Raw genomic sequence first — 27,655 nt, 5'->3', positions numbered from 1 at the left:
AATAAGCATAGGTATGCAGTAAAAATTAAATCTGATTACTATCACTACCACACTATCAAACAGTAACACACTGCTGAAAAGCAGTGGGGATTACGTGAGAGTAACAGTGGCCAACACTGTTTGGAGACTAAGCCACAAGTTTTTTATTTCAATGGCAGCATGTCGAGCAGCTCATGAGAGAGTAGCAGACTTAGTACCAAGCTGTGGGATTATAAATCAAGTTTATAAGCACATCAACTGGAAAGAGGAAAGCATTTTATGCAGTGGGTTTTCTATGAAGATATGGTGGGAAATATTTTGAAGATTCAAAAATAGATGGATTACTTCAGCGCAGAAGCAATGTAGAGCCAAGAGTTATATTACTAAAGGTTTCCAAAATAGATGAGGGGAACAGGGCTTTCATGCTAGTCTGCAGAGAATAAAACCAAACAGCAAGGGTGAATAAAGGATATGAAGGTAATTGGATTGAATTTTTATATTGAGTTGCTTTCCCTTCAGAACAAATTTCCTGGTGCCAAGGTTCATGAGAAGAGATTTGGGGGACAAAGTCCCATGCCCTTGGCAATGCCATCTTCAGGAGCATTAGAGAGGAACAGAAGAAGAAATGGCCAGGGAATAGGATGGGATGGGATTGGATGGGATGGGGCCATGTTTTGAGCTGTGAGTAGAGGAAACTCTGTGGCTTCAGTGTGTAGTGGACCCTCTTTGATAAGATATCTTTGTTGGCATTGCCCCAACACAGGGTAAGGAATGAAAATAATAGATCAGCTTATTAAATGGGCAGAATTCTCAGCCCTAAGCCTGTATTCTTACTTTCAGGGGTGGAATGTTGACTTTTGCAGCCTAGAGCTCACAGATTTGGGCACTGTTCTGCACAGATGTCAGATATAGAGAGTGACAGTCCATCTGGGCAAAGTCCCACACTTGCAGGACTGCAAACTTTGGGGGGTTCAGAAATCCAGGTAGTCACATATGAAAGTAGCCTGCTTCTATGTGAGAAGTTCTAGAAACATTGTTTTCATTCCACCTCCTGGAACGCTATCTCTGCACAGATTTTCTTTTCTCTAGTCTCTGAACCATACTCAGTGCCAGGTACAGGAACCCATTAATAAGCATGTCATATTTCTATTACCAGTCACGTCTGAATAATTAATAGCAACGGTAGTCATGGTGGTAGTTGATGATGTGTGGTGATGGAACCTATTATGTGCAGGGAATATATACTCAGTACTTTTCAGTATTATTCATGTACAACCTTGATTGGAGGTGTGATTATCTTTATTTCACAGGTGTGAAAAGTGAGAGGTTAGGATTTATTTAAATTTAGATCAGTCTACTCAAAGTTTTATTATTAAAACAAAGATAAGTTGGTTCCTGATTTGTATGCTTCTCATCAACTTACATGGCCACTTTGAATGAAATTCAAACATAAGTACATTTTTTTTTTTTGTGAGGAAAAAATTCTTATCTACTTGACAGGCATTTACTATATACTTGGTATTCCTTAAAGGTACCTATAGACACGTAAAAATTGTATAGTGTGAAGAGTACTTAGAGTAGAGGCAGACACATGTTGCTGGGTTGAGAAAGATGTGGCACACACTGGGGTTGGAAGAGATGCAAGTGAGGTGGACACAGGTGCTGTCCTCAGGAGGTGATGTTTGAACTCATCTTGAAGGATTGCTAGATAATTAATGTTGAATGAATGTTAACCGAGGTGCAGAGGATAATTCCAATGATTACTTTTAAACATTTGGACTATTCTAATTTTGAGAAATTTTGGGACATTGCCCTGTAGAGCACCAGTTCTTCATTACTCCCTTTAGGAAGCTGTTTGATGAATCTCATTGGTTTTTGCAACAAGATATACAGACCCACCAATTATTGCATACTGTTTAAAGGGATTTATGATCCCACAGAAGCACCTCTGCAATCTCCCAGATGATACTTTCTGATGTAGAGAGATAACTTGAAAAAAGAAAATAAATGCCCAGGGGTAATAATAGTAAATTAAGACCCCATTAAGTTAAGTAACTCATTCAAGTTCACACAGGTAATAAATGGCAAAGCTACGATGAGATCCCCTTCTGGGGTCTTGCATCCCAAGCCCAAGTTCTTTTCATATACAGGATACTCACTTCCTAATGGGAGCATTGCTCTAATCAGTTCTGATTTCTAACAATTAACTTACAAGTGAACTTTTGAAATATAACTTGTAGTTTAGTTGAGGATTGCCTACATAGTGAAACCTTGTTAGTTTTGACTTTTTAAATCAGTCATAGCTGATAAATTACAATTTGTCATATGTTGCTTATAGGCTAGACTGCAGAGTATCTCAGAAGCATCTTTTTATTTGCTTTGAAGCAAATTGTAGGCAAGACGCACCTAAAGTTTTAAAGTTATCTAAAGAAACACCAAGTTGCTATTACATAATTGATATGCTACATCAATCTTGTCTATGGAATGTGGAAGGTTTTCTTAAGGACCTCTACCATACCTTACCCTGGCTGCAGAAGCCCTTTGTTAGTGTGAGTTCGGAAAAGCAATAAAAGTGTATTTATCTAAACATGTTCTATACCAAATTACTTTCACTAATCAAGTAGGACTTATCCCTATTTAGAGGAATTAGTGAGATTTTACTCAATTACGTTCTTTGTCAAATTAATCCCCTCCATTAGTATAATGAAGCATTGCTGTGTTGCTCTGTCATGCATGCTGATTGATAAAAAAAAATTGAGAATGAATGCCAACACATTTTTCTTTGATGAATAAGGAAAAAATTTAAGTGGGTCAAGCAAATTATTCTGAGCATCAGAAAGAGTTGTTTAATTCTATTATGTGGAAAGCCCAGTAGCAAACCAGCATAAACAATGGAGAAATTTAAATACATATTCGAGTGTTGGACAGAATATTCATATTCATATTCTTTCTTTAACAGCAGCTTTTTCAAAGTTTTTTTAAAGGTTGCATTATAAAGGATGTCCATGTCATAAATATTGGACTTTTAAAAAATTTCTGTCATTTACTAACTTGAAAATATTTATATGGTGCTATACTTTTTACATGCTACATCTTGCAGCTTGGGAATACTGGTTCAAGACCTGGTGAGTAATTTTTACTCAGTATATCGCATGATGGAAAATTACCAAAGCATGAAGTGTTTTATTTTAATAAATGAATTTTATATCCCCAGGAGAAGCCTTTGAGGAGGCAGAATTTATACTATATTCTGGTATTCCATGTTCTGTTTATTCATTATATTTCAAAATACGGATCCTAAATTAGAAAGATCACAAGGCTAAAGCATCTTGCAAATGAATTGTGGTCTTGTTAAAATGCTTTTTGAGTTTGACACTACTGTAGTATGTAGGAGAGTTTTAGCAGGTCATGTGACACGCACACATTTATCTATAGCCATTCATCTGTCTCTATATCCATATCTATTCAGTTTTCTGTCTGAGGCAAATGTCCAGATCACAAACATTACTAGTATAACTATCAACATTTCACTGATAATCTTAGTAAATAAAAAAGTAGTTGAAGGTGTTTGAAGACCAAATTAAGTGCTCACGGTTAATAAGTGTACCATTAGGCTAGCGTCAGACCACTGATTGGGTGGTGGCATTTGATTTTACTATATGCATGCTTTTTAGATAAGGGATTTCAACCCCTTTCCGAGAATCTCAATCTAATTAAGTTAATGACTATTTATTTTAATTAAGTGATGAATTTCTTCTATCTTTAACTTGTTTATTATGTTAACCAGTGGCCCAATTTATTCAGATGTACTGTAAATTTTGAATTCTTATCAGAAAAGAGAGAGCCTAATTATTTTTTAAAGTGGTGGGATATCATTGCTTTTATTTCTGTTATCATGTATCAGAGCATTAAAAGTAAAAAAAGAACAAACCTCATTTTGTTATTGAATTTCAACTTAGGAATACCAAGTTGCTTAATGAACATGACTTTATTAAATGTTTATAGCAACTCAGTGAAGGCAGATTAAAGTAAAAGAAATTCAATAGCTGTGAAAGCACCAATAAAAATTACCTTTGGAAGTCAATAAATCAGCAGATCTCTGGTCTGCTGCTTTCTAGTTCATTTATTACCAGGTTATAAAAATATATATCAGAGAAACTGAAGTGAGAGATCATCATTAATAGTTTTCTAGGTTGCAAAAAAACTCCACCCAAATTTAAAGGTTGTTTTATGTCTGGGAAGTACATCACCAAAATTCTTTACTGGGAAGGCATCAATCACGTTTGCCAAAACAGATTACATTGTCTCTGGATTCTTTGTAGTTTTTGTGACTTTGATCAAATTTCAGAGTTATGCAACTTGTATAGTAAAACAGTAATGGCAATCTTAAATTGGGTCTTCTTTTCTGGTAACATTTCATGTTCTGAATGACATTCTGGCTTATAGGTCAAATCAGTGAAGCTACAGTAAAGGGCAGGCGGATGGTTTCAGTTATTCATTCTGTCATTCATCCACTTGTCATGTGTCCTGTTCTATGCCCTGGGAATACTGTGGCAAATTAGACAGAAGAAGTTCCTGCTTTCTGAGACTTTCTGCATTCTGGTGGGACACACAGTTCAACACCACAGGGGAATAAGTGCTGTGCAGGGAATTAAAGTGTGATGTGATGATGTCTGGGTGGCTACTTTAGTTTGCGTGGTTGGGGACACATTTAAGCTAAGATCTGGACTGTAAGAAGCAACTATCCAAGCAGAGACCAGATAGGAAGGTCATGGCTGAGGAGAGAGCCAGTGCAGAGTCTCTAGGGTGGGAGAGACTTTGGTGGGTTTTTAGGAGAGAAGAAAGTCAGCCTAGGTTGGGCACAATGGATGCTGGTATAAAATGACATTGGAGATAGAACTCTTCCCTCAAAATTAGTGTTACTGTGTTCTAACACTTAAGTAGTATCAATAATCTCAAATAAGTCTGTGGTTCTAGGGTTACATTTTCTTTAATGTAAGAAAGGCATGAAGGGGCAGTGAAGAAAACAACTATATTTTTCTTTTTCTTTTCTTTTTTCTTTTGCTTTGTATGGCTCTGGAGTGGGCTGGGATGGTGGATCTTGAGCTGAGCCAGCATTTTCTCTTGCTGCTCCCTGTCTTTTTTCTTGTTTTTGCCACTGTATTCTGTTGGCTCTATGTCCTGAGGCCCATCGGCCCCTGACAGCCTACATTCCTGGGTGCAGCGGTCTTGTGGGCATCTGCGCAGAGCGGTGCTTAGGCCAGCCTGACTGTGTGGATGGAGGGAACTGTATCCCCCACCTCCTGAAAGCAGGATCTGGGGTCAGCAGTCCTGCCTGAGGCCCTAAGGGTCAGATATGGGGATAATTCTTCAGAGACTGATAACTACTTGATTGGTTTTCTTAATTTCCAGTGCTGCTATACCTTTGCAGGCTTTGTGTGTTGTCACAGATAGTTCTATTAGTATTATGGGAGGGCAGATGGAGATTAGTGAGTTAGCTACCATCCCAGCAGAGAAGTCTGCACACTGCTGGGGCCCAGGTCTGATTCAGAACTCCGGTCAGTCTCAGTCCGGCCCTGGGTACTGCTGAAGCTATTGGATGGCATTCCCAGATGGAGACAGATCAGGATGGACACATGCATTTCTCCCCTGTTAGGACAGGGTATATAAACTGGTCCAGGGACTACCCAGCTCTAGGCTCACTTTGGCCCCTGTTTCAAGGGCAGTTCCATCCCCTGGCATGGACTCAGCAGGCCTGTGATGGGACATGCCAGCAACAACTTATTCTTCTATTAATGCTGTGGGCTATAAACAACAGATTATATGGAGTAGATTTGAAAGCCCCCAAATGGTTTTTTTTCCTTCTCAATAATTAGAAGTACTATTTTTACAATTTAAATTTGAATTTATTGAGGTGACATTGGTTAATACAGTTATATAGGTTTCAGGTATACAATTCTATAATACATCATCTGTGTATTGTATAGTGTGTTGTTATTCCAGTCAAGTGCCCTTACATCACCATTCACCCCCCTTTTACCCTCTGGTATTCTACTTCCCCCACCCCCTTTCCCTCTGGTCATCACCATAATGTTGTCTATGTCTATTAGTTTAAACATTTTTTGAAGTAATCTTTTTACCTTTTTCACCCACCGTCTCACCTCTCCTCCCTCTGGACAGCTGTCACTCTGGTTTCTATCTCTAAGTCTGTTTCTATTTGTTAGTTATTTTATTTTGTTAACTAGATCCACATTTAAGGTGAAATCATATGGTGCTTGTCTTTCTCTAACTGGCTTACTTCACTTAGCATAATGCTCTCCAGGTCCAGCCATGCTATCGAAAAGGGTAAGATTTCCTTATTTTAGAAAACCTCAGGATATCAACTTAGTGTATTCTACTCAAAACAGAAGTGCTTCAATCTTTGGTGCCTTCCAGGATGGAGGCTGACAACAGCAATAAAATCGTCCATTATTATAGCAATAAAATACTGAACTCAGCATTTCTTTCTTTCTTTTTTTTATTAAGTGAGAGAGGAGAGGAGGCAGAGACAGACTCCTGTATGCACTCCAACCTGGATCCACCCAGCAAGCCCCCTAAGGGCAATGCTCTGCCCATCTGGGACCACTGCTCCATTGCAATGAGCAATTTTAGTGCCTGAAGAGAAGCCATGGAGCCATCCTCAGTACCTGGGGCCAACTTGCTCAAACGTAACCATAGCTGCAGGAGGGAGAGAGAGAGAGAGAGAGAGAGAGAGAGAGAGAGAGAGAGAGAGAGACAGAAGGGGGAAGCGTGGAGAAGCAGATGGTTGCTTCTCCTGTGTACCCAGACTGGGAGTTGAACCCAGGACTTTCACACACTGATCATCACTCTACTGCTGAGCCAACCAGCCAGGGCCAAACTCAGCATCTCTTACCCACAACACAGTTCTTTAGTGTAGTCTCTCTGCCTTTTATTATTGCATGGACTTAAGGAGCAAATCATCTGGGTTCAAGTCCTGGCTCTTCTGTTTCTAGCTGAGTAGTTATGGTAAAGTTCTTACTTCTAGTGTCCTCAGTACTTCATCTGTGATTCTGATGTTGGAAACATCGTCATGGCATTTAGGAGAATACTTTGCAAACAATAAGCACTCAGCAGTGCTTGATGCCTTTGTTGTTTCTATTCTTATTTTTATGCCCTCCTCCTTCAACAGTCTTCTGCAAAACATGTCAGCCTCATTAAATAAGATCCAAGATGGCTGCTGATAAAAACCTGACCTTTAGTGGCCACTGGGCTAGAGGTTGATGCTCTCTGAAATGTGCTGATGAGAATGCAATTTGGCATTCACTTCTCCAGTCAGTTCAGCAGAGCAAGCTCCTCTCCTCATCACTTATTTAAAAAAATTTTATGAACACCTACTAATGTTAAGTTCTGGGCTGAAATGGGAAAATTATTTTCTTGTGCTCTAGGAGCTTTTGATTTGGCTCCATTGACTTTTAGTCACAAAGAATTTTCAAGAAAACAAAGAACAGCAAAAGCACTTTTGGGGTGTTTTTAATATTGAACAACCAATTTGGAATTGATTAATGACCATTTGTCTATGCACACCCTTCCCACATTGTATTTAAATGTTTATATATTTTCTCTTTGAAAAGATTAGAATAGATGCTTCATGTGACAATAATTTGTGAATTTGTCATGAGAGAAAAATGTGCTTTTACTATTACTTCACCTTTGTTTATCCAGACAACAAATTTTCTGAGTGCCTGCAGTGCTAGATGCTGGGTGAACAGCAGTGAGGAGTGAAGATAATTAAATTCCACATCGTCTAGAGATCACAGGTGTAGTTTGTTTGGCATAGAGGTTCAAATCCTGTTTCTGCTCCTTTCTAGAGGTATGGCTTTGAGCAAGTTACTCAAACCTTTTTCTACCTGCATTCCCTCATCTATAAAATGGGAATAATGATCACACAGGGTTGTTGGGAAGATTAAATGACTTGTAAATGAGTTGTTCTTCAAATATTGTCACTATTACTGTTCTGTGCTTAACAAGTGTATCCTGTATCCCTGATACTCAATTCCCCACTCTAGAACTTCTTCTCTTAAATTGGTCATCAGATCGTCAGAGTGTCACACTGACATGTTGAAGAGGCAGTGAGGTCCTGGTGCTCGTATCCCCTGTGTAGGTCCCACCCCTCACTCTCAGCATACAAAGTAGAGATGGTCTGTTTTTCTGAACTAGTGAGGTATAGCCCAGGGTGTTGGTTGCTCTCTCACAGAGAAGAGCCTTTTTATTTATTTATTTTTATTTCTAACATTCTGTAGCTCATTTTTTTTCTTCTACCGGAAGTTGCCTATTTCTTTACACTCCACTATGGTCCTAATTGCCTGTTCTGTCACCGGGACTGCAGTTAGCACTTTCATCCTTTGTCATCCATCTATCATTCCTAGCCTGTTACTACTTTCCCCAAGCTTAGGAGGCTTGCACTTCCAGGTCTTCTTCTCTGCCGAGCAATGAGTACTCCCTCATCTCTTGCAGAGCTAGTTAATCAATCATTTGTAGTACATTGAGTAGGATTTTCTGTATTTCAGTGCTTTTGACACAATTCATGTCAAGTGGTAAGTGCACAGCAGCAGCTGCTACATGTGTAGGCTCCTCCGCTGCCCCGCCCCACCCTACCCCGCCCCGCCCCATCCCACCCCACCCTACCATGCCCCGCTTCCTCACCAACATCCTCACCAGCACCCTCGCCGGAATCCTCACCACTTGCCCTCTCAGCAGGGCAGAGATTCCTGTATTCTGGGAAGGCTTTCCAGGAGCCTAGGAAACATTTCTATGGTTTACCTTAAGACTTAACCAATCTTCTGATTCCTCCGGACGCCCTTTCAGGCTTCTCTGTAACAATGAGTGTTGTGTGGGCTGGGGAATATTTTATACAGGTTTTTAATAAGAAATGATACCGTGGTTCCCAAATGTAGCAGGTTGTTAAAGCTATCCTCATCTGTAGTAACAGTCGGGAAACCTTTCTGAGTGATGTGAACAATCTATTGAGAGAACTGTAAATACTTAATTGGTATACACTTTAAATCCCATTGACATAACAGTAGCCTATTTCTTGAAAACCCATCAGATTTCACCTAAACTACCTTTTGCAAGGCAGTAAAAATGATATGTTCTGAAACTGAAAATGAAAGGCAATCATTTCAACTCCTAAAGACCAAGACAATTTCACTTACACTCCACAGAAGGGATGGAGTGAAAAGAAACAATTTTCAAGGTTTCTGAAAATTATTATTTTCCTGTTAGTGGATTTTTCTTCATCAATATATTTTAAGTTCGGTGTGAGATTGTTTAGCTGGCTGGTGCTGGCACCTTTCAGATCTACCCACTAATGCTACAGGGAGCTCCCCATGAAGCCTTGTTGTTTCCAGGAGAAAAAGATAAAACATTAGGTTTAGATACCATGAGAGTCTGCATCACCTGCCGCTGCAGTTTGTGTCTTCAAAACCGGTGTGTGGCCTATCCTCGTACATACAATTTAATAATGGAATGCTGATGGGAACCATTGATCTTACGGCTTGCAGGATCAGATCCCATTCATGTTGAGCATGAATCCTCACAGCCACTTCATGTCTCATGGACCCAAGATAAATCTTTAAAAGGTCCCAGAAACAAGTAACTGCTTTTGAGCAAAATAACAGTTAGTGGCAAAAGAGAACATGGCTTTACCTTAACACCCAAAGGATCTGCACTGTGATTCTCTGTTTGGGGATTGCCAGAAGGTTCCTTTCAGCATCTCTGCCTGCCACAGATTCTTCCGATTCCACTGGGTTTGCTGGGTCACAAGGACCGAGAGCAGGAAAGCCAGCACTGCAGCCTCCGCCTTGCAGCGCCCTTTCATACTCTGGGCTTCACTAAAAAACACAGCCCACCTGCGGGTAATCAATTTCCCATTTCCCTATACTTTGAATATATGAAAAACCTAATTCTATCTATCTATCTATCTATCTATCTATCTATCTATCTATCTATCTATCTATCTATCTATCTATCTTTTAAAGAGAGAAGCAGGGAGAGAGACAGTGAGACAGGAACATTGAGCTGTTTCTGTATGTGCCCTGACCGAGGATCGAACCCACAACTTTTGAGCTTCAGGACAAAACTCCAGCCAACGGAACTATCTGTCCAGGGCTGAAAAACTTAATTCAATACCATTTTTTGGATCTGTTTCTTATGGCCACTTCCAGCACCAATGACTATATCTGTTGGCATCCTGATAGGAAACAGATGGGACACTCACATTAGAATAATTTCAGGAAGGTTTGTTTATAGATGTGAGTGTGGTGTAAGAGAACCACAGGGTAACGCACAAACCAGGGACCAGTATGAAGACGTGGTGACCACCACTGGGCCCAAAAGGTGGAGAGCAGAGAGCAGTTACCACTACCCAGGAAGGGAGTTGTCTCGAGAAGAGCCAGGCCTTTCAGCTGAAGGTCATGGACAGCACCTGAGGTGACCACACAAAGGGGTATCAGAGGAGTACATACTATGACTTCTCCCTCCTTTCTACCCTTGAACTTCCTCTAGGGCTCCCCGTGGTCAATCTCAAATGGACACCAGAGGACAGGGAGCCTGTAACAGTGCCCCATTCAGGGCAGTCTCAGGCCAGAGAGCTGGGCGGGAAGGTGGAGAGTCGTGCTGGAAAGGCAGATGAAAACTATTTCTCACAGGCCTGAAGTTTGAATCCACGATGTTTCTTTTGGACAGTGAATTCCAACAAGATAGGGTTTCTTTTATTTATACTTCTCTAGTTAGTTCTTTGCACAGATTCTGCCTGCTATAAAAAAGGTGCTCAGTAAGCAAATAGCCTAATCCCCACACCTTCTGTGTAACTTTGAGCAAATCATTTACATTCATTTATATTCTTGGATTGTCATCTTCCTTATCTCTAGAATTAACATACCGGTATCTGTTCTGTTTTACTTATGAGGATGTTGTAAAGGTCAAAAAAAAAAAAAAAAAATGAAGATGCTAAGTGCTGAGTGTAGAGATATCACTTTACATCTTTAAGTTTTCTTCCCTCCTATATCCATTCAGCTTTCCCATTCATGTAGTAAACTTATTAACTCAAATTTCACACTTTATTTTCTGGCTAATTAGTCCACTGCCTTTTCACCCACCTTGAACTTCAGTAAAGTCAATAGCTTTCTTTAAGAGCACATTTATGCCCAAGCTCAAGAATCCTTGATAAAAGTTCTCTTTTTAACAAATCTTTGCAAACTCTTACGTTTCTGAATTTTTTTTTTCCTGTAGATTTTATTTCCTCCCTTTTTTTCTTCAGTAATCTTAATCAGTATGCTCTGGAATATATTAAAAAATTGTACATGAGAAATCTTTTGTTTAGCATACTCTTCTCTTAGGCAGTTTTGTTTTTCTTCCTTATAATAATGCTGTGTTCATCTGTCCTTTGTGAGATAAAATGATCTGTATGATACAGTAGTTATCATTCATGGAGCACTTAACATTTTATATACATCTCATTTAATCATCACAATTCTCTGAAGTTGGTAGTATTATTTTCACCATTCTCCAGATAAGGAATCTGAAGTCAGATTCCAAGTAACTTTTTTTTAAAGAACCTTATTTTAGGTTCACAGCAAAATTGAGAGGAAAGATTTCCCACACCTCCTGCTCCTACACATGAATATCCTCCCCCACCATCAACATCCTCCACCAGGTTAGTATATTTGTCAGATTTATTAAACCTATAGTGACACATCATAATCACCCAAAGGCCATATTTTATAGTTCATTCTTGGTGTTGTAAATAATACGGGGTTGGCCAAATTTATAATGATATGTATACATCATTGTAGTGTCATATTGAGTATTTTTACTACCTTAAAAATTCTCTGTGCTCCACCTCTTTATCTCTTTCTGTCTCCAAAACCTTGGATCTATTTGCTGTCTCTCCATAGTTTTGCCCTTTTCAGCATGTCTTATATTTGGAATCACACAGTCTGTAGCTTTTCCAGATTGGTTTCTTTCACTTAGTAATATGCACATAAGATTTCTCCATGTTTTTTCATGGCTTGATTGCTTATTTTCTTGGGGGGTGATGTTAATATTCCTTTATCTGGTTATACCAGAATTTATTTATCTATTTACCTACTGAAAGATATCTTGGTTTCTTCAAAATTTTGGCAATTAGGAATAAAGCTGTTGTAAGCATCTGTGTGCATAAAAGTTTTCAACTTCTTTGGTTAATACCAAAGAGTATAATTCCTGGATCATATGGTAAGAGTACATTTTAAAAATTGCCAAACTGTCTTTCAAAGTGTCTGTACCATTTTGCATCCCCACCAGCGGTTAATGAGAGTTCCTGTTGCTCCGTGTCCTCACCAGTATTTTGTGTTGTCACTGTGCCTCATTTTAGCCATTCTAATTGGTATATAGCATTATCACATTGTTTTAATTTGCATTTCCCTGATGACATATAACGTGGAGTTTATTTTCATATGCTTATTTGTCATCTGTATATCTTCTTTGGTGAGGTGTCTGTTAATTTTTTTGGCCTACTTTTTTAATCAGCTTGTTTTCTTACTGTTTAACTTTATAAGTTCTTGGTATATTTTGTTTAGTAGTCCTTTATCAGATGTGCCTTTTGCAAATATTTTCTCCCAGTCTGTGTTTGCTTTCTCATTCTGTTGACATTGTATTTTACAAAGCAGAAGTTTTCAATTTTAATGAAGTCCAGGTGACCAATTATTTTTTTCACGGAGTGTGCCTTTGTTACAGTATCTAAAGAAATATTCCATACCCATACCTTGCTATAATTTTTTATGGATTCCAAGATATTGTTGTTTTCTTTTTGTCAATTCTTTTGGATTTTTTACATAGGTAGTCATCTGTCAACAAAGGCTATTATATATCTTCCTTCCGAATATGTATTACCTTTTATTTCCTTTTCTTGTCTTAGCGCATTAACTAGGACCCATGTAACCTTCTGAAAGACATAGAGCTATTAAATAGAAGAACCAATACTCAAACTCACACACATTTGATGCCAAGGCACATACATGCCCTTTAATCATTAACTTATCTTGCACTCAGTGCTCCTTTCATTAAATCTCATCCATTTTCAGCTTCTAAAATGACATTTTATTATTTGTATTTATTTTACATAAATTTATCCTTTACAAGCATTAACCATGTTTTTTGAATATAGTTTTCATCTTTTGTTGTCATTTATACTTCATCTTGCCATATTCATTGTGTTTTTTGGTGGGTTGCTACTTTCACTTTTGGCTTGGTTTTCTCATTTTCAGAGCTCTTAACTCTGCAAAATTCTTTCATCATGGAGTATGGGGTTTGGAATTTAGTATTTGGTTGTTTGCTTTTTACCATCTTAGTGATAAAACATATAGACCAGTGGTTCTCAAACTTTCTAATGCCATGACCCCACAATACAGTTCCTCATGTTGCGGTGACCCCAAACCAAAAAATAATTTTGGTGGCTACTTCATAACTGTAATTTTGCTACAGTTATGATTTGGAATGTAAATACCTGATATGCATTATGTATTTTCTGATGGCTTTAGGGATCGCGACCCACAGGTTGAGAACCGCTGATATAGACAGTAAAGCATAAAAACATTTTCATTAATCATGGCTCACTTTGCCCTCCCCTTCCCCAATGCAGAATGAGGTCTGACTGTGCTCATGCAGCAATTGACCCTACAAAACATTTTATTTTAGTGGGACAATATATAAGGTCTACCGGAAAGTTCTGTCCGTTTTTGGAATAAAACAAAATACAAATTTTTCTTACCATCAATAAACTTTATTAAATAATATAATTGCCATTATTATTAATGATTTCTTGCCAGCGTGAGGGCAATTTGTATATCCCATTTTTGAAAAAGTTTTATCTTTTGATGTGAAAAATTAAACCAGTGCTTGTTTGATATCTTCTTCATTTTTGAATTTTTTGCCCTTCAAAAAATTTTGTGGCCCTGGCCTGTTGGCTCAGTGGTAGAGCGTCGACCTGGCATGTGGGGGATCTGGGTTCGATTCCCGGCCAGGGCACATAGGAGAAGCGCCCATTTGCTTCTCCACCCCCCCCCCTCCTTCCTCTCTGTCTCTCTCTTCCCCTCCCTCAGCCAGGGCTCCATTGGAGCGAAGATGGCTCGGGCGCTGGGGATGGCTCCTTGGCCTCTGCCCCAGGTGCTAGAGTGGCTCTGGTCACGGCAGAGCGATGCCCCGGAGGGGCAGAGCATCGCCCCCTGGTGGGCAGAGCATCGCCCCTGGTGGGTGTGCTGGGTAGATCCCGGTCGGGCACATGTGGGAGTCTGACTGTCTCTCCGTTTCCAGCTTCAGAAAAATACAAAAAAAATAAATAAAAATTTTGTAAGGACAAAAACAAGTGATAGTCGGTATTATACCTTTACCAAACACTTTCTACATACTTCTGTAGCATTTCTTCCTTGTTGAAATTCGTAAAAATTACAGTGGCGTAAATGAACTTTATCAGTAGCCATGGGTACACTATGGCTTCACACATAAGACTAACATGAATCAACTTTGTTTTAGTTAATTTGCTACGTCAGTATGTATACATTAAGTGATAAAAATAGAGAGGCACACATGTGCCAAATAAACATGTGCTTACATGTCGAAACTTGTGATAGAAACGGATAGAACTTTCCGGTAGACCTGATACTATATTTTCAATCCAGATCAAACCTGCAGGAAGCTTGCTTCTCCAGCTTTACCTTGTCTGTTGATGATAAAAACTTCTGAGTCATCACAAATTCATTTTCCTCTTGCTGGTCTCACCCCATGACTTTAATGTCTTGTTTTCTGATTAGGCTTTATAATAATATGTAATTAGTGCAGAAAAAATTCAGGACACTCATAAAAGATTAAAAAAAAATACAAGAATTATCCACAGTACTATCTCTCAGGGAGAACCATGCTTAGCATTTTTGTATGTATCATTCCAAATATATTTTCACTTAGACCATTATGAAGTTATAAAATAATTATTATTACAAAAAAGTGCCCAATTACAGATTTCTTTGTTCCTTCTCCACTCCCTCTGCTTTACTTGACTAGCCTTTTAAAGGAATGATTTCTCCACTCTGATGAGCTCTCCAGAGAGACTTCATTACTAATCTCCACTGTTGTAAATTAAGTAAATATTTTTCCTGTGGGGGTAAACCAATAACAATGCCTTCTAACTAAATACCATAGTTCCTCTAAAGTTTCTCTCTTAATTTTGACTTTGGAACTATGTAACAATCTCTTAAGCAACTGCGAATAAGCATGGACTTCGTAGTCACTTGATGGAGAATTCCCCATTGCTCCACTATCCCAGAGGAGGGACTTACCTGTCTGCACGAATCCCTCTTATTCCTTGGGTTGAAAACCAATAGCAGTCTTGAAGACTTATTTTCTCCTCACATCACTGTTCAGGCACCATTTGTTGTTAATATTCAAGGTTTTATGAAAAGGAGTCGCAGAGGAATGAGGCAGCAACAATACTGCAAGTGGAGGACCCCAATCTCTCTAGGATTGAGGTGTCTTAGGGAGATTAGTTATCTAATTTATTTAGCAGAAACATGACATCATGTGTAAGAAACTAACAAACAGAATACAGTGTACAATTTTATTATTTAGTTTTGCAAAAATGATTAGATTTCTCTTGTCTTTTCTGAGACATAACACCACACCAGCTGCTGTCTGATTCCTGACCTGCAGAAAACTCCAGCAGGGCCAAGCATCCATGTCCTTGGGCCTTCCCTGGACGCGACTGCTTTCAGTCACATATGCTTGGTCTTGACCTTCACTTCCTCATGATGGGAACAGAAAGTCCCATCAGAAAGTCCCAACAGGAGGTGCTTTGGCTTTCCTCCAACATATAGACATGCTATTTTATGATATTTTAACCTCAACACTATTTTTTAGATATCTTTACACATGTAAATATATAGATATTCATAATCTCTACTAGTCCCCTTACTATTTCATAGCAGGTGTAAGCCACATTTCTATGATCTATATTCTACTGAAGGATAGCCACAGCCTTTCTTTTTCTTTCCTCGTCTTCTTCTCCCTCCTCTTCCTTGCCTCCTTGTCATTCTTCTCTATGTTCTTCTTTTTATTCTATTTTTCTTCATCTTTTTAATCTTTCTCCATCTCCTATTTCTCTTCCTCCTCCTCTCACCTCATGCCACTCTTCTTCTGTCCTCCACTTTTTCCTCTTCCTCCTCACGCCCTCTTTCTCTTTTTGATCTTCATCCTCTTTTGTAAATGTTAACTGTTCTGCAATAAGCTCACTTGCTTTCTTCATTTTTTTCTTAGTACTTTCTCTTTCTTTCATTTTTTGTTTCTCTCTCCATACTTATGTTAGTTTTCTACTTAGTCTCTCCTCTACGCTTACAACTTTGGTTTATGGTATTCTCTCCCCATTCTGATTGTTCTGTTGTTTGCCTTGACTTTCATTTTCATTAATAACTAAGGTGAGGACGTTAAGAGCTTTGCTAATGATTACACAGTAATTTTCATCAAGCCAAGCTAGAAATCAGTTCTGGATTTTAGACCTATGGTCTTTTTCACTAGATTGAGTTGCCTCATTATGGTTGAGGTTAATAATAGCCTCATGCTTACTGTACAAGATAAACAAAGAAGCAAGCAGCAAACAATAACAACAGCAAAGAAAAATAAAAAGAAAGGGAAAAAGAATAATAATAATTAGAAGTACTTGAATTTACTGTTCTCTACTCAGTAACTTAGTTCCAGGCAAATTAAGAAAAACTTTTTGTGAGTGCTTGCTTTTATTTGTTCCAAAGCTATTAAAAATGTATTACTTTTTACCTACCCAACAGTGCCACTCGAGACTTGAGCTTAGAGAGCTAAAAAGAAGCATAATAAATAGTCAATAATAACTGTAGTTAAGATTATCGTGTCTGATATATTAATTTAATTTTCTTTTCAGAATTAAAGGAGTTTGTATACAGAATTTTTATATAGTATATAATATCAGGTAGTCAAGACTTGGCTTTCTAATCTTTTTTCTAAACCTTCACAGGCAAATAAAGAAATTACAAACTATAATTAAAAAGAAGAAAATAATTAAAATAGCAAAAAAATTCTAAATATGTGATAAGGTAAAACAAATTGGAAAATGAAAACCACTGGTCTTATTAAGTGTATCTTGGCAATAAGTTTTAACAAAGCCAAGGTCTCTGTCTCTATGGTTTTTTTATGACCACCTTTGTTTTTGGGTTGGCCATAATCTCTTCCTGCTCTGGTGTATTTATTCCAAGCCATATACTAGTTCATAATTGTTTATATTTTCGTGCATTTAAGATATATCAATGATTTAATTCATTAAACAAAGAGGCGGCCATTTGGCTGAGGTGGTGCTAATGTTATGGTGGCCTATGGAAGCAAACCCAAATCTAAGCTGTAAATGTCTACAGGGTACAAAATAGAAACCTAAGGGCAATCAGTCACAAACAGCTAACTAGGCTGTAAGCTATCGCTAATCAATAATTTCCTTGCTTTGATTTGCCTATTCTCTAGAAAAAGTCTCTCCCTGAGCTCCTGTTTGTGGAGCAATCAGTCACAAACAGTCAAGTAGGCTTAAGCTATCGTCAATCAATAATTTCTTTGCTTCACTTTCGCCTCTTCTATAAAAGTCTCTCCCCTAGCGCCTGCTGGTGGAGTGCTCCTAACCACTTCCTGTTTGGCACAGCCATATTTAATTCTATTTTTGCTCAAATAAACTCTTGAAAATTTTTTGTTTAGTCTCAGTTTATCTTTTAACACTATAAAGTAAAAAGACCACATTTCAAGACCAGATGGAATTTTTATGCTGGTGAGATTTGCCTTTTAAAACAAAAGCAGATTAATGTAATTCCAATATTGCTTCAAGTGTCTAGAAGAGTTTTTGAGGGGAGCAGGTGTTCTCCTTTGCACTACTTTCAGATCCTATTACAAACAATAGGTTCCTGCCTTGTGCCCACCATACTGTTGGAGTAGTGAAATAGTTACTAAAAATAAAGCCCACTTTCTTCCTTTGTATCCCTAGGTTAAGTTAACTAACCTTTCTGTGTTTTAGTTTTCTCAGCTACAAAATGATGATAACAGTTGTGCTTAACTCATAAAATTGTTCTAAAGGAATTAAATATCTAAGTGCTTCGAACAGTGCTCATCATATAATAAGACTATATGGCTTTGTTATGACTATTTCTACTGCTGTTATGACTCCTACTACTATCTCTACTATTATTAACACTAACAATTTCCCCTCCTTCCATATAAATTTAAGAATTTATTGGCTCTAAATGACTTTGCTGGTGTTGTGCACAAACAAAAATTATCCCCCAAAGATGAAGATTTGCCACTAATGAAACAGTGAAAAGATGTATTGTAAGATCTAAAGTCATTTTGGAAAGAACAGTCCCCAAAGTGTTTTGAGTAATGAAATGATGTTGGAGTAAATGTGAAATCTCTCAGATGATCGCTCTGAAGGAAGTCCCCTCTCAGCTGGATATATAGTGCTCATTTCTAAAAAGTCAGTCATGTCCTTTACATCTTGTTTATCTAAGGTAAATACATTTCCCCTCCCTCCCTTCCTCCCTCCCTCCCTCCCTCCCTCCTTTCTTTCTTTCTTTCTTTCTTTCTTTCTCTCTTCCTTTCTCTCTCTCCCTCTTCCCTTCTTCCCTTTCCCTCTTTCCTTCTTTCTTTCTTTCTTTCTTTCTTTCTTTCTTTCTTTCTTTCTTTCTTTCTTTCTTTCTTTCTTTCTTTCTTTCTTTCTTTCTTCCTTCCTTCCTTCCTTCCTTCCTTCCTTCCTTCCTTCCTTCCTTCCTTCCTTCCTTCCTTCCTTCCTTCCTTTCATGAGAGGAGAGGAGAGGAGATAGTGAGGTAGATTCGCACATGTGCTCTAGCTGGGATCTACCCAGCAACTCTTGTCTGGGGCCAGTGCTCGAGTACCAAGCTATTTTTTAGTGTCTGAGGCTGATACACTGGGACCAACTGAGCTATCTTCAGCACCCAGGGCCATGCTCAAACCAATCAAGCCAGTGGCTATGGGAGAGGAAGAGAGAGAGAAGGGAGAGAGGGATGGGGAGAGAAGCAGATAGTTGCCTCTCCTGTGTGCCCTGACTAGAAATTGAACATGGGACATCTGCATGCCAACCCAACTGAGCCACTATTCTTGAGAATAGAAGCTGTGTTTTCTGCTTCCCTGGATCTCCTATAACATCAGTATACTATTTTACAAATTGCAGATGTTCAGTAAATATGTTGATTAGCTGCTGAGGTAGAGTTGAGGGGAGGGGGGTTAGGAATAAAATGTTCTCTAGTTAATTGTTAATTGGTTTCTTACTTAAAAATGTATTTATATTTTATTATCTCTCTCTCTCTCTCTCTCTCTCTCTCTTTTTACAGTTTCTGGAACATGTTTGAGTTGGTGTTTGTCATTTGATGTTATACAATCTTATAAATTTCATGAAAATTTATATTCTTACAAAGGTCCATTGTAAGATTTTTTATTTTGATTATTGTTTGAAAATAGAAAGAAATGTTAGTGTAACGGCAAGCCTGCTTCAATCACACTTCATGAAATTTGTTAAGAGAATCATTGAAATCAGAGCTGTGGGACCACATTGTTACAGCCTAAGCACCCAGCATAGCACCTGGAAGACTGTGGAAATTTAATAAGTCATGGAAAAATGAATCATTTAATACATTCTCCTCATTTTATAGTCGAAGAAACTGAGGCCCAGATAACTGGCTCACAATCACATAGTGGCGTCAGAAGGACTAGAGTAAATGTTCTTTGATGTCATCATGCCTTAAATATGGGTTTCACATTTAAATTGTAACCTAGAAAAGACTTTAAAATTAGTCTTTGAAAAATGTTTGTTTTTTTAATTTATTTTAAAGTAGGTGAATAAATCAAATTCGTAGGTTAATACCTGTTACATTGCAGGAAGGCAGTAGTAGGAATTTGTTCATACAAATCAAAGTAAAATAAAATGTCTTTACGTGGCTTGTTCAAGGTCTGTTGATCTATTTATTTGCTTTTTCCCTACCCTATGTTCTCTCTTCTCTGTTACGTATGATTATGGGTCCCATTCACTGTGCAAGAATTCCTGTTGTGACCTTTATCTCCCATAAGACATAACACATCTCTTATTTTTCTGTATTTCTTAGACTTTCAAGAAATGTTGATTATTCTGGTGATTGGTTTTCTGCCATTTTACAGAATGAAAAGAAGGAGTCAAGCTCATGTACCTGTTTGAAGGGGCCCAAACTGTCAGAAATAGGAACAATTGCCTGGATGATAACGCTGAGTGACGCCCTCCACAATTTTATCGATGGCTTAGCGATTGGGGCTTCCTGCACCTTGTCGCTTCTGCAGGGACTCAGCACTTCTATAGCAATCCTGTGTGAAGAGTTTCCTCACGAGCTAGGTAAGGGGCTCCACTCACACTGTGAAAGTCACTGAGGTCTGAGTTTCAGTGGCGTGAAACATTTCAGGTGACACACAAATCCTGCTGATGGCATCAAAGTAAAGAAGCCCTTGCCAGACATTGATGGTTATCTTTCATCTCATCCAAAAATTGTAAAAACACTTCATTTGATATTTTTTTTCTTCTTTTAGGGGACTTTGTGATCCTACTCAACGCAGGAATGAGCACTCGACAAGCCTTGTTATTCAATTTCCTTTCTGCATGTTCCTGCTACATTGGGCTAGCTTTTGGTATTTTGGTGGGCAACAACTTTGCTCCAAATATTATATTTGCACTTGCTGGAGGCATGTTCCTCTATATTTCTCTAGCGGATATGGTAAGAAATTTAAAAGTTTTATCTTGTATTAGTAAAAATTTATAGATAAACATCTGGGTTACCATCTTTCTAAGAGTAAAAGGAAGTTCTTTTTGTTGTAATTGAAGACATTCCTGGTTTAATGGATAACTCTTTTTGAGTAGTTTGTACTGATGGTAATTTGAAAGCAATTCTCATTGATTTTTAATCTATTCATAGATGAGGAAATGAATTATTTTTGCTGAAGTAGAGATAGTTCCCAAATTATTTTCTTGTGGTGGATAAACCTTGTACTTTATTATAATATGTCCTTTAGGACTTTTTCCTTCTCTTTTGTGAAGATGTCATATTACAAGAGGAATAACTTGTTCTGTAAATAGCATTTTGTTATTTCAGAGTTCTAAACAGGAAGAGCTTCTTACTGTCTAGGGTTAAACTAAAACTGGTAAATTATAATTGGACAGTATGTTCTTGGGTTAGTATATATTTATAACTATGTTTATGTCTATGGCTGTGTCTATGTATTCGTATGTGTTTGTAAGAGAGGGAATACAAATGGTCCTGTGCATTTTCAAGTGAATCATGGACAGCTTTATAGAAAATGAAAAGGTGCTAAGTCAAGGACTATTTCTTTTGCATTTGGAACTGAATATGTATGACAGACATAATTTAATAATTTAATTTCCTTCATCTGCATTCTTATCTCCAAATGATAACTGTCTAGCTCTGTTCATTGTGCTGTGAAGAATCTTGTAAGAGCAAGGATTTTTATCTGTTAGAGCCAACACTGCATTTATATTTTTCTTTACAAAATTAATGTCTCCTACTCTGTTGTTTATGCTAGATCATCACTTCTCCTTTCTCTGATACAAGAACAGAATCTATTAGAGTGATTAGTTTGCAGAAATAATACTGATAAAGGATGCTGCATATACTTACAGCAGTTTCACTCTTTTCAAAATGGTTTCACCCATTTTATCCTTGTAACAATTTTCTTAAATCAGGCACTTGATTGAGTGTGGAGCCCTCTTGAGTGCTGGTACAATGCACCACTGCATACACAGCAGCATTTTGGAATATGTTTTTAAAGGTGGCATTTGCAGATCCCCGCATGAAGCCTTTTCAGTAGAAGTTACCTGCTGGGAAAGGGTAGACCTTAAGTACAGAACTTGGGGTTTTAATTGCTTTCACTGTAATGAGACTGTTATAGGCTTCAATCCTAGATCAGTGCATAATTTATTTAAAAACCTTCTAATTTTGTTAGGGGTAGAGCAAGCAGAAGGACACAAATAGGAAAGAACAGTAATTAAATGTACAGCTGCTAAGAAAAATTATTTATTTAGCTATCGTGGATTGATATTTCTGTACCAGGCCTGGAAACTGATAAGGCACTGGAGTGAACAAAAGAGGTACAATCTCCTCATTCACCGGCTTTCCGTTTACAAAGAGTGGGATTCAGCACACAAACAAAATCACACACATGATTAAATGATTTCAAATAAAAAAATCTGTGAAATAAAAGGTAAAGAAATATATATAATAAGAGATTAAATTAAGAGAATCTAATGTAAGTTAGAGGGGCCTGAGAGAAGCCTTTCTAGGAAAATAGGATTTAAGTTGAAACCTGAAGGATTTAGCTCATTGAAAAATTGGAGGCAAAAGAGTTCGGATAGAATTTTGGTGGATGTAAAGATTTGAGAAAGCAAGGAGGTTGGATACATTTGAGGTCCTGGTGTGGATGGAAGAGAAAGAGAGAGAGAGAGAGAGAGAGAGAGAGGAAGAAAGGGGGAGGGAAAGAGAGTGAACATAAAATGAGGTAAATTCCATTTCATTGATGAACTCACTTAAGGAACACTATTTTAGTACTTTAATTCTTGTTGATATCTAATTGGGCTAGATATTCCTATTATACCATCTATGCTAAAACATTTAAACACCTGAAATAAATGACTTATTCCACTATCCCCACAGAAATCTATAAATGACTGTTTTACGTTTCACCACAAGATGGCAACAGTTATCTAACAATCTGTCTTGCTTCTAGTTTCCAGAGATGAACGATATGCTGAGAGAAAAGGTAACTGGAAGGAAAACGGATTTCACCTTCTTCATGATTCAGAATGCTGGAATGCTAACTGGATTCACAGCCATTCTACTCATTACTCTGTATGCAGGAGAAATTGACTTGGAGTAATAGGAAATATAAGATGGTGTTGTTAATGAAAGCATTTAAAACAATGTATAAATAAAAACATCTCCAAAGGGATTTTAAGCTGATCCTGTTTAGTTAAAAGATCTTTTTCTTTTTTTCAGCTGTAGGTCAAGAAAACTGGTTATTGCTTTCAGATCTGTGAAGTAGGCCATTATTTGTTATTAAAAAATGTTTCAAAAATATGGGATCCACTCCAGTCTGAAAAGCCTCATAGACAAGATCTTTGGTACATATCCACTTTTTCTAGTATCATACATATTAGAAAATCATCACAAATCAAGAAACATGCAGTCTATAATCACTTAGACACCAAAACCCAGAGAAAAATACAAGCGAGGTTGTATCAGTTTTTAAACCTCAAAGGTAGGATCAAAAGTTCAAGTAGTTTCAGAGTGGTTTTCTTTTAATTAATTTGTTCTAGTGCTTTCATCAGCAAGAACATCAAAATGCAAAAGAGAATCAAAATGTATCCGACACAGATACCAGTGATTCCAAGGCCTTAACCCTTTGCATAGTGAGTTTTTTTGTTAACTTTTCCAGTGAGGACGTACATGAACGTTTGTCCTACTCAAAGCGTTAATAAACCCAGAAAAGAAAGATTGCTCACAGCTTTTGTTGTTTTATATTTTAGCTAGGCATTTTTAGAATTTTTTGGAAAACCGTCCAATAAAAGTTATGAAATCAATAAAGCTTTGTTAGTCCTAGTAAGTTTAGACTTTACCTGATACTATATCGCTAAGTGTAAACTCTACCAGATTTCACCAAAAGTAGGAATTGCTTTGTAAGACTTAGGTTGTGGTTGTAGCAAATAAATGGCAGACCAGTCTGTGAAGTTGATGACTGACAACTTAGTTTTTGTGTAAAATGGGTTTGCTTTGTGAAGGTGAAGACTGTGTTGGTTTGCAGCAAGAAACTGAATGTAATTTTAAGTAATTTTATTCTGAAGATGAATACAATTATTTAGCAAATGGTATTTTAAATAAATGCAGAACAAAAGCTGGACTGCTGTAAGTCAAGGACTGATTATCTGGAAATAGATGACCCTTATGGGATTGAAAGTCATTCAGAAAAGACTTACTTTGTGTACGGTCTACATTTTTCCTGTGTGGTATACTTTGGAAAAAAAGTTCTGCACACCATGGTTATTATTATTCTACCTTCTGTAAAAAAATGGAACCCGTTTTCTCATTTAGCAGATGTAGAAAGTTGGTCTGAAATTGAACATCCTAACCTCAGTTCACACTCCTAAGTTACTTACGGAAAGATGATTTGAGGATGAAGAAATGATTTACAAAAGCCATTAATGATCTCAGGAATTACACTTCCCACAGAGTATAATATAGTGTTGCATAACAATAATGCAGATCTGATGGATATTTAACATGTATGTGAATGTACGTTTCACTTTATGACTGAGAATTAAAAAATTATTGTTTGACTGAATAGAAAACACCTTCAAAACCATGTATTGTATGATTTATTATTAATTTTAGCATGTATCTTTTTGAGTGACTTTCATCTATTTGGTATTATGGGGGAGAGAGATAAGTAGGAAATTGGTGATATGTTTCTTTCAAGGATATTTAGCAAATAAAAAACTAAAGATTAATAGTTGCTCATTTAAACCGGTAAGCATAGAATCTATTTTTGTAATGTCACCTGTTTACACAGTTTCTAAGACATAATCTTTACCTTTTTAAAGCATAGATTATATATCTGGGTTAAGAAACTATTTACAACATGATATTAAAATAAACTTTCATTTGGCATAGGTCATTGTATGTATATGTGGACTCTTTAGGTGCTTCATGGTATTTTTCTATGTGTTGACCTTTTGGCCATTTTCCTCAACTATGAGTTAATATAGGTAATATGGCATGAAGGCCCCCCAAACAAAAAGAAATGGAAAGCCATAATTAAATTGGTATTGTCTTAGATAACTCTTTGACAAAGTATAACCCTATCAGTTAACATAACTTATACTGAAACACTTTTTATCCTAGTTGAACATTCTCAAAGCTTTAGACTTTAAAGATGCTATGACTAACAAAAAATGATTATGATGCATTATATATTGGATTATACACTTATTTTTCCATTATAAAATTTCTTAAAATGCCTAGTAATAGCTGGCATTTTTTGAGTAGTGTATCAGATCTATTCTTAGTCTGTTCGGGCTGCTATAAGAAAATACCACAGACTGAGTAGCTTTATAAACAACAGACATTCATTTCTCACAGCTCAGGAGGGTGCAAATTCAAGATCAAGTCACTAGGTACGAGCCTGTTTTCTGGTTCAGAGACAATGTCTTTTAGCTGTGTCCCCACAGGTGGAAGTTTCAAGGGAGCTCTCTGGCTCCTCTTTTATAAGACCACTAAATCCTATTCATGAGGGCTCCACCCTAATGACCTAAGCACTTTCCAAAGCCTCCACCTAATACCATCATCTTTGGGGTTAGGATTTCAACATATGGATTAGGGGAATACAAGCATTCAGAACATGAAAGACCTCTATTACTACTTAAAGAATTGGAGACTCATATCAGGTTATTCTCATGCTCACAGGTCTGTTGACTAGAGTTCAGCTAATGTAACCCAGGCTTTTGCTGGGTGAGTCAGCTTCAGTCTGGGAGTCTTCTAGCTGGGCCACTGTAGAAGGAGGTCCTGCGAGGTCATGTGGCAAAGGGCATAGATGCCTAATTCTAATACAAGGGAAGAGTGAGGAAGTACAGAAGGTTTCAGTCTACCTTAAATGATGTCTATAAGCTAGCTAGTATTTCATTTTTCCTGGTAGAAAATATCTAATATCAATAATAACTCATCAGAAGGTTCCAGGACCACCTCCTTGTTTTAACTCAAATATTTATTCTGATTCCTTTTTATTAGAATATTATTTTCTTTTCTTTACTTATTATATTACTTATTATTACCTACATAATAATAAGTTACTCTGTGTGTTTGCAACACTGGTTCATTGCTAGTTAAGTCAGGATGATCTGTGTTTGCTCAGTGTGTGAGTCTGGCCCTGCCCCCAAAGAATGTTCATTTCTGTGGCAGTTGTTTAGTGTAGCCAACAAGGGAGTCCACTGATATAACAGTTCCCAAATAGCGTTTTATCATGATCTCTAGATGTTTAGTAAAGCCTTACTGGATTGGGTATTTTCAACCTATAATATCTAAAGAAGTCTCTTTAGGAGATTAAATTTATTTTTTATTTTTTAAAAAATGTTTATTTGTTGATTTTAGAGAGAGAGGAAGGGGGGCGGAGAGAGAGAAAAATCTATCTGTTCTTGTATGTGCCCTGACTGGGGATCGAACCCATAACTTTTGCATATCGGGACAATGCTCCAATCAACCAAACCATCCAGCCAGGGCTAGGAGCTTAAATTTTTTTAAAAAGTAATTAATTGAGAACAACCAAAACTGTGTTATAAGATTATTAGATAATTAACACAGGTGTTTTAACAGAGCCAATTACTGATAGCCTGTGCCGAGAACATTACCTGCCAATCTCTTTTTGATCCTCTGATGGGCATTGTCATCCTTTGGGTCTTTGATTTTTATCAATAGGCTACCATGATTTCCAGATGTGTTGTTTAGTTAAGTTTTATTGTATACAAGAGGTTTTAACCCTGTAATAAATAATTTCTCTAACACTGATGTTGCTATACCTACTGTCTCACTGAACTTGCCGTCTCCCAGCTGTTGGTGGAAACACCTTGGGTAGATTATGTTGTAAAGTACCCAATCTTTAATTCCGCGGTTTTCATAGAGACATCAAGTCCAGATAAAATTTGAAAAGTTCTATTAAAGGAGGAAATTTATTAAATATGCCAGCTGCATATATCTTACATGGGGCAGCACTCCCAAATTGTGTGTCTGATTAATATTCTAGGGGCTGGTTATATACCCTTAATTATACATGGGCAGGGAAAAAGCCTGACATCATGGCATAAGCTTATAACCTTTGTTTTTATCTACACAGGTTTGGGAAAAGGATGAAGGGGGGGATGGAACACAATTCATTAGAAAGTTCATAACATTTGTCTATAGGATTCATAAAAATGTTTCTACACATTAAAACTTACAAGGTAACACAATAGTAAAAATGTCACTAGTAAAAATATTAAAAGATATTCCTATATTTTCTAGTGTTCACCTGCCATTCCTTTGTTCAGAGATATATACATTAACTACACTCTTTCAGGAGGGGAAGGGTAGTTTCCATGGGGACAAAGGCCTGTAAATGGCCCATCAATATAAGAAAAGGTTTAATTTAATCTTTTCTCTTCCTGCACCTGGCTAGTATTCCTCACAGGCGTGGGGGGAGGTCAGAGAATCCAACTCTCCTTCCCCCTGCATTTACAATACAATACCATCGGCCATCGTGGTTTTTTTTTTATTATTTTTTTAATTTTTATACATAAAGTTTTATTAATTTTAATGGGGTGACATCAATAAATCAGGGTACATATATTCAAAGAAAATATGTCCAGGTTATCTTGTCATTCAATTATGTCACATACCCATCACCCAAAGTCAGATTGTCCTCCGTCACCTTCTATCTAGTTTTCTTTGTGCTCCTCCCCTCCCCCTCCCTCTCTCTCTCCTCCCCCCCCCCCCCATAACCACCACACTCTTGTCCATA

General features: G+C 37.5%; 1 protein-coding gene across 2 annotated transcripts in view; it reads left to right on the top strand.

The window, feature by feature from the left end:
- Positions 1 to 24,779, top strand: part of SLC39A8 (solute carrier family 39 member 8) — an 88,503-nt gene extending 63,724 nt beyond the window's left edge. For both annotated transcript variants that reach the window (XM_066384894.1, XM_066384893.1), the window contains exons 7-9: positions 20,234 to 20,441; positions 20,633 to 20,817; positions 22,841 to 24,779. In XM_066384894.1, coding sequence (XP_066240991.1) covers positions 20,234 to 20,441; positions 20,633 to 20,817; positions 22,841 to 22,990 — 543 coding nt within the window. In that variant the 3' untranslated portion in view covers positions 22,991 to 24,779. The remainder of the gene's footprint in view (positions 1 to 20,233; positions 20,442 to 20,632; positions 20,818 to 22,840) is intronic.
- Positions 24,780 to 27,655: the final 2,876 nt, after the last annotated feature.

Source organism: Saccopteryx leptura, chromosome 5, assembly GCF_036850995.1.
Source record: "Saccopteryx leptura isolate mSacLep1 chromosome 5, mSacLep1_pri_phased_curated, whole genome shotgun sequence".
Taxonomy (NCBI): domain Eukaryota; kingdom Metazoa; phylum Chordata; class Mammalia; order Chiroptera; family Emballonuridae; genus Saccopteryx; species Saccopteryx leptura.
The sequence above is the reverse complement of the archived record's forward strand: the minus strand, read 5'-3'. Positions and strand labels throughout refer to the sequence as shown.